General features: G+C 41.2%; 1 protein-coding gene across 1 annotated transcript; it reads right to left on the minus strand.

Annotated features, from left to right (window-relative positions):
- Positions 1–2,944: 2,944 nt before the first annotated feature.
- On the minus strand, positions 2,945–6,450 carry LOC145478698 (E3 ubiquitin-protein ligase TRIM71-like). The gene has a single exon (XM_081456806.1). The coding sequence runs from the start codon at positions 5,376–5,378 to the stop codon at positions 3,195–3,197; it is 2,184 nt and encodes a 727-aa protein (XP_081312932.1). The 5' UTR covers positions 5,379–6,450; the 3' UTR covers positions 2,945–3,194.
- Between the last annotated feature and the right edge of the window lie 1,807 nt (positions 6,451–8,257).

Below are 8,257 nucleotides of genomic sequence, written 5' to 3' on the forward strand. Positions count from 1 at the left end.
GAAAGCAGTTTTAAACGTAAACAAGCCAGCCTCCGGCCTGGTTCAATTGTTTGCCGAGGAGCATGTCCTGAACCGACGTCTAAGAAACTGAGTTAAGACCGGATACGAGATCGCCGTTAAAAATGGAAAAGCTGGATGTTCGGCAGCTTCCTGCAACTGTCTTCAACAGTTCAACTGCCGTGTGACGCATGTCTTTTAAATAAAAAGTATACTTCGGTTGGATCGCCGATGCTCGTTCTTTTTCAAGTTCGTACGATTCTTGGCTGTGTGCGATTTTTAAACACAAAACATCGCTTTATCTGTAGTAAGCTTTTCGTGGCATCAAGGCAAACTACAGCGAAAAAATGAGCTCAGAGCAAGCTGATAGCAGCGCCGCGGGAAACGAAGTTATAGCTACGGCAAGAATTAAACCAAATAGATACGAAGACTATGGCAACAGTAAAACCGGCAAGCTGGTAAATGCTAATTTGGAAACATCGCCTTCGCAAGCTCTTGCTAAAAACGCTGTTGGAAAGGCGCTGGATCGAGAAAATCCCCGAGAAAAAGGAGTTAAACTACATATCAAAGAACTAGATGTCCCGGGCAAAGATAATGGCAATTTGAATTCGGTTTTAACAATGCAAAGACCGAAAAGCGCCGTGTGCGCGGAGCAAGGCAATTTGTGCAGTTTGTTCGGCGTTTCACTCAACCATCCGTTAAAGTACAGTCGCAATGCTGTGGACATAAAAGACGTTATGGATAAACACAACGATAAAAGGCGAAGATCTTCTTGTTCCGATCTCAAGAAGACCTCGAGAGCTTCAGACAACTGAGCACCCTTACATAGATAAGTCCAATAATTACTACTTCAACCGTCGCATCGGTGTTCTACATAAAGCGGAAATCCAGAACTGAAGCGGATACTAAATGCAAAAAATGCGTAAATACAGTATTATTTATTCATCTGATTTATGTATAGTTTCCTTAGACAACCTCATATCCGTATATATTCGAAGCTGTTAATATTCAGGGTAGATTCAATGGCAGCTAGTTTAAGTAACATTGTTTGTAAATATAAACGGTCGTTCAGGTGATAGCAGTAAAAAGGGCAAAACGTAAAACACAAGATAATGTTAATTTATTTGAGTGGATTCAATCTTAAAAACGGACGGACAGCTTTGTAGTGTGAAGAAGACCAAATGCAAAACCTTATAATCAACAGCGGCGTTCGAGCCATGCGTTTTTAGCTTGTTCTCTCAGATTTTACATTCAGCTATATACATGGGCATTAAGAGAGTGAAAGCCAATCTGCATGCGATATTAAAAGATTTAGCTGTTAATCCTATCTTTGCGACATAGGGACTTTTGTGGTAAAATAGATTCAATTTCTCATAAAATCATAAGCTATATCACAACCAATTGGAATATCACAGTTGCTTGCCAAATTTACATACAACAAGAAAAAGCTGGATTTAAAATGTCAAATGCTGTTAATGGGAAAAAAATTAGGTGAAAATATCAATAATTTTGTAACCAGCCATGCGCTAACTCGTAAATTAGTTTCACCGGTTGAGAGTACTCCCCGGTGGATGCATATATGTTGATAGAAAAAGTAATAATCAAACTATGGGACCACATAGAGGTCAGAAATTAAAAAAGGTTTCGTCGAACAGATGTACCGAAGTCAAAAGATTCAATTTTAGAAATGCCCACCGCCTTGGAAAACACGCGCTGTTTGCTATTAAAAGCAGGTGTTCTTTAACATGTTTAGCAAGTTTTCTATATTAACGACGTTCTACTTCATTTTCTTATTTCACTTTTTCGAACAAGCCCTGTGAAGAATACCGCGCAAATCTTTGCCTAAATTGTCAGATTTGACTTCGTACGTGTATCTACATATTGATTTAAGGAAACTGAGAAAAAAAGCACGCTCATTCTACACTTGTCACTACGCAAGTCGGTATTTTGATTTGTTGGTAGGTGACGGGGAATTGCGAAAATAGACTGTAATGCTAGGTGTGTAGGGGTTGATAGAAGGGGAAGGGGTAAACTTTTAGAACAATGCGTTTCCTTGTTCTGTTTCTTCCCCCTTCCTGTCCACTCCGCCCGTCCCGCTTGTTATGTAAGAGCATGGACAGTACCAACATCACTAAGGTCCCATTACGAGACAGTCTCTGGCCAACCTGCACACAGAAATGTACAAACGAATGCAGAGGAGCAGTGCGGGTGATAGCTCTTTTAAAGACCAAACATGGACGGATTTAGCACGGGTGTCACTAGGAAGGGAAAGGGACTTCAACTCTGTTTATCATGTATAGTGCAAACAGGACGAAACAAGCCAAAACCCGAAAAGGTTGAATCCATAAGATCGCTGCAAGCGTTACCTTCGCTGTCGTCGTTGCGATCATGACAGAAAAAGTTGACCGATCTCACTATACGGTGACTTGGTTTTTCAGAATACATGTAAATAATAAGTAATTTGTCCCTCAATTGTATTCACACATCGTAATTAATTTCAAAACTTCATTTACAGCAAGTTAAAAGGCTTAGCTTCACAATGTACATGGTAATTATTAGCATTTAAGCAACTTAATTAACAAAGATGATAATAAATGACAAAGTTCACAGCGGTGATCCTACAATTTTTTTAACGACATGAGAGATCATCTTAGTTACGTATAAGCACTTTCAGGCAGTTGCAAAAATAAAGCCTGGAAAAAATTCAGGTTTGAGTGAGTTTGCAACTCATAACCTCTGCGATACCGGTGCAGTGCTCTACCAACTGAGCTATCACGCCAACTACAGTGGGAGCTGATCTTGTTGAGACTCCACTCTAACTTACCAAGTTTGATAACTCATAAATCTTTCAGCCATATAAAAGTAAAAAGTCTGAACTATCATAATCAGATCAGTTTCGCACTTCTGATCTATCGAAACGCTGTCAAAAATGTTCGTGCACACCAAACTATATACTACTATTTTCGGAAGATCTCTGAATGATAGAACTTTAGGTGGCGTTGATAAACAATTTACCATAGAATTTAGAATTTTGTCTTTCGATACACAATTCACCATAGAATTTCGAATTTTGTCGTTTCGAAACAATTAAATGGGTTTACTTTATGTGGAACCAATGAATTGATTTCCAAAGGAATATAGTTTTCTCAGATGCATGAGTAACACTCATCGGGAAATACTATGTTCACCTCACAGTGCTACTGAAAAACATGAACACGATTATTCAAGAGAACAGTGACCAAAACATGTCCATCATTTGACACGGCGACATAAGTGGGAGCCCCGCCTTCCTCAGAGAAATGTTCTTCTATCTTAGTGACAAACGTTCCGTCCGATCTGAAAATTTGCAGTCTGCTGTTTGCGACATCGCAGACAATTAGATTTTTAAACTTGTCGATTGCAAGTCCAACAGGACCATCTAACTGTCCCTCACCAGACCCCTGACTGCCAATATTGTAAAGGAACTTTCCTTCCTTGCTAAACACTTTAATGCAATTGGCCTTAGCATCAGAGACAAAGAATCTGTCCTGGTGATAAACAGCACAATACAGGGACATGGCACAGTCTGAGGCACAAAAGGATTGTAGTAACTGCATCCCGTCAGGGGAGATGACCTTGATTTCATTGCTCTTCCAGTCAGATGCGATAATGCTGCCATCAAATCCAACAGACACGTGAAACGGTATCTCTAGGTGTTCATTGTTGATGTGTTTGATAAACTGACCACTTTCAGTGAACAGAGAAATCTTATTATCATCGTCAGGGACAAGGGCAATGATGTCACCAGACTTGGTAAATGCTACTGTGAAACACTCTCCCTTTAGTTTTATCTCTCTCAGATAATTTCCATTAGAGTTAAACAATTGAATTCTCTTATTCTCATTGTCTGCCACAGCAATGGTTCCAGTTTTTTCACTCACAGCAATATCAACAGGTTTATCAAACTGTCCTGGTCCATTGCCATGGGAACCAAATTTAAACACAAATTGATATTGATGTGGGACAACTTGAGCACTCCAGGGACTACCAGTCAGCGGCTGACCATTAATCTCAATCCCCACTCTATATTGTCCAACACATTCTGGCCTGTACGTTACTGTGTACTTGCCATCTTTGCTGTCTGTGATTTCTGTGGTCGATTTACCTCCTGTTGGAGATTCAATGTCCACTTTGATGTGATCATCTTCGTTATAACACTGTATTCCATTTGAATCTCTAGTTATGATCGTAAAACTTGTTTCAGTCTTTTCTTCTGTCTCTTTGTCGCAATGTCCTTCAACTATCGACAATGTAGAATTCGTGTTACTTACAACAACTCGATCGCAAATGGTCGTTATATTCTCTGCCATGTAATGTACATGTGGTGGTTTATAAATTTCAGGTTTTCTTGCGTTCAAAAGTTCCTCGCAGCGTCCAATGATGACTTGTTTCGTTTGTAAAATTTCAGCATTAATGTTTCTTTCTAAGATATTCTCGCCTTGTTCAACAGAACTTTTCAACTGAGTAACAGCAAACCGAAAGTTTTCTAGTTGTGTTTCGTGAGCCTTTTGTTGTGCTTGATTTATCTCATCAAACTTGGCGTTCATGGCTGATTTGTGCTCTGTTAAAATTCGAATACAATTGTCCACCGTTTCTGTCATCTTTCTTTGGGCGACAGCTATTTCCGGCTCGCTTTTGTCCATAAACTCTTTTTCTTTCTTCATTTGGTTTTCATAAACAGCAACTTCTGTTTTGACCTTCTCCAGGGCATCCACAATTTGCATCTTGTGTTCTTCTGCGGCCTTCTGCATATCCACCATGGAGTGACGATTATGATTCACCACACTGCACTTGTGGCAAATACAGACGTTGCATTCTTCGCAATAATATTCAAGTGTTTGATCTTCGTGGTATTGCTGGGAACACATGACAGGTCTTCTGATCAATTCTTGAACATCTTGCGCTCGCAAATTCTCGACCAAGATATTTCGGTGACCTCTTGTGGCCTTCAGGCGTTGATGAGCTTCAAAACAAGCTGCACATAGAAAGTTCTGGCACACAAAACAGTAGCAAGTTGCAATGTTGTTTTCATCGCAACTGCTGCATCTCTGGGCCTCTGCGCTGCCATCTCTCAGAGCTAGGAGATCCACCAATCGATTGAGATGAAAAGATGTGGGAAGGCCGCCAAACGTGTCTCCTTCAGGAATTTGGAAGCAAGTCAAGCAAACCGGACATTTGATTGTTGTTTGCCGCTGTTTTCTTGTATAGAGTGCGTGTCTGTCGAGACACAGCAGACAAAATGAGTGTAAGCATGGCAGCGTCTTGGGATCGTTGACTGTTTCTAAACACAGTGGACACTCAGCCTCTCTTCTGAGATTTGTAAACAGTTGTTCAATATCCATGTTGCTGATCAATTCGCCTTAATCACAGTCCGCCATGTTGGATGCAACGTCACCATTTTTCGCATGAAAGCGAGGTCACGCGTGTTGAAACATCATGGCTGAGTCAGCGAGTACTTTGATTTCTTCAGAGTTTTGGCACTGGAATCTGGTGGACATACCGACAACAATATTTACCTGTGACAGTGACAGTATATATTGGCTCGGGGCAGTCTACAACAACAGGAGCGGATGACAGTTCCGGTTGGACCTCCATAGAACTTTCCTCACCAGAAGCTTGGCCGAAAGTTGATGCTGTGGATTAAAATGAAAAACATAAAAATACCTCTGATTATTTTGCGGTTTTAACCAAGGAATGTTTAAAGAAATACTGACAACAGTATTTACCTGTCACAGTGACAGGGGACGATGGCACGCTTACATCAACCAATCGCACTCGTGCACGCGGTGGTTCGCGCTTTTTCGGAGATTTTCTTTTCCTGGGTGATCTTGACCAGCAAAAAATACTCGGAACTGCATGCTTCTCCAGAACACGCTTCCCTGTAAAAGTTGTCTGAAAATTCGCTTCCTTAAAGTGTAGAGAACGTACTCTTGTGCTGTTTGTTATCTGTAGATGGACCAGATCATAATAATTAATGTAAATATATGTGCGCAACAATGACATCGATAACCTAACCAACTTACCTGGACACTTTGCCCACATCTCGCCGTATTTTGACAACCCAATGCTTTCGAATGGCTTCACCACTCGGAAATTGGTGAAAGGTATGATTTGGATATTTTTAGCGCGATTATTTTGACATTGCGGCACGCGTCAGTAATTTCCGTTGGGCACGATTGCAGATGATTGCCTCGTCCCCTCGATCGCCGGAAGTTGACTTTACACGCGTGGCCTCACATTGGTGTCAAAAGTACATGACGTCAATCCAAGATGGTTGCTGTGCGATAAAGGCGAATAAACTACTTGGTGCGGTTGATTGTCTGTTCATGTGACGTCACTTCTGGATATTAATAACATTACAAATTTGGATCAAAATTTGTCACGGCGCCGTGGTCCTGTCATGAGTTAGGGTTGTGTCAGACAGTTTTTATATACCCTTAGGTCAAAAACGTTTATTTAAACAATCTTATTCACAAACGTAAGATTTACGCAAATGACAAAGAGAATTTCTTTTCATACTGATAAAAGAGAGTATTTTGTGCTTTGTTGTGTTTCTGCTGTCGATGACGGTGACCCCGCCGTCACAGTGGCTGTGCCTACTACTGTAAGTTGATATAATTGACTTTTTGCCAATCATATCATGTTTAGTTTGCATTGTTTGGTGGAATGTGGTCTTGAAGGAATTTTCTTGGAAGAAAAAGATCTTTTAAATTAACTTATTGTGCATGCATTGTCACCGCGGGCTCAGTTCGATCGTCGATTGTTCAACGGAGGCATGGCTGAGGAGGCAAACAGGAGCGCCAGATTTGCAGGTGGTTTACATAAAAGTGGCAGTGAAGTGATCAGGGTATCTGCGTTTGTACAGATGAGCTGCGTGTGAGCTACGGTCAGCTGGGGTCACAATACAAACACAAGGTAATTCTTTCAAGTAAGTTACTAATTTTCCCAAACGACGCATTTGTCTACCAGCTAGGTCAAAACGGTGAAATCTACGTATATTAACGACAATTACCGTCATGCACTTCCAACTTTTTCAAACAACGCCAATGTAAGATGAAATTAAGCATAGATTGGAGCGTTTTTGTGTGGCTTACACGAAGTGTATAGCCACACTATGCCATGAGGATGCCACGAGCTGATTTATTTATTTATTTGTCTACGAGAGTCAGTCACGTGGTCTTGTGTCGTACGGCGCACTAGCCATCGTGGTCTCTAGTTTTAAAGGTAAGTCGTTTTTGATTTTGAGCTTGGTCTTGAGTTCTACATCTTATCATTTCTTTTACGTGTCGAAAATCTAGCTTCGTAATTAAGTACAAATAACGAAACCCGTTTGCAATTGTTGTTTCACTTTCAGATGTTCATGCAAGTCGACAAATCAAGACTAGGCCAGACTTGGCATGTGTCCAGTGCAGGTTCTACAGAAGCCGTTGTACTTTTAAAAGCCAATATTCATTGCTTTGAACCGTCAGAAGTTTAAAGTGTTTTCATCGGTGACCACAAATTCAAAGACAGTACCGCTTGAGTTTGAAAACAACATAAATCACAGACGCCTTCTCAAGACTTTACATTTGGATGGAATTAGTGGAATTACTTGTTTACAAATGTAAGTCACGGAGTTGAAGGGTGGTAAGGGGTCCTGGTGGAGTGCGTAGGGGCCACCAGGTGTACTTCACAAATGCCAGGAAATGCCCACCGTGTCATAGGCTCTGCCACCAAGTCGGCTGTCGCATGTCCTTGTCATAACGTTAACCCCGGTAATGCAGTTGTACTGCAGCTGAGCGACAACGGGAAAAGGCGGGTATCCAGCGCCTTCAAATAACGGGATATTGTGGCTAAGGGGAGGACACTCTGACAGAAAACCCAGACCCTCCAGGTTGGGGGTTGGGCATGGGGCCAATCCCCCCGTCCCGTAAAAAATTATTGATAACGGAAACCGAAAACTCTAACAAGCAATGTTACATGGGGAGCAGCACAACTACTTTCTACTTTCCAAACTCCTATACCCATATAGGGTTATGGTCAATTCTAAATGCAAGTCAGGAAGAGGTCATTCAACGATCAGTTGACTGTAAAGCCATCGATTTGCGGAATATAGTTTTACCCTTTTGAGTAAGTACGCTTCTTCGCATGACCACAAATTCGAAGACAGCACCACTTGAGTTTGAAAACAATATAAATCCCAGACGCCTTCTGAAGACTTTCGGAAACAAGAGGGTAATAT

Source organism: Orbicella franksi, chromosome 2 (assembly GCF_964199315.1).
Source record: "Orbicella franksi chromosome 2, jaOrbFran1.1, whole genome shotgun sequence".
In the NCBI taxonomy this organism is placed as follows: Eukaryota; Metazoa; Cnidaria; class Anthozoa; order Scleractinia; family Merulinidae; genus Orbicella; species Orbicella franksi.

What these genes read in the sequence shown, in the direction of transcription:
- LOC145478698 (XM_081456806.1), bottom strand. Translation starts at nt 5,378, where the DNA reads ATGGATATTGAACAACTGTTTACAAATCTCAGAAGAGAGGCTGAGTGT.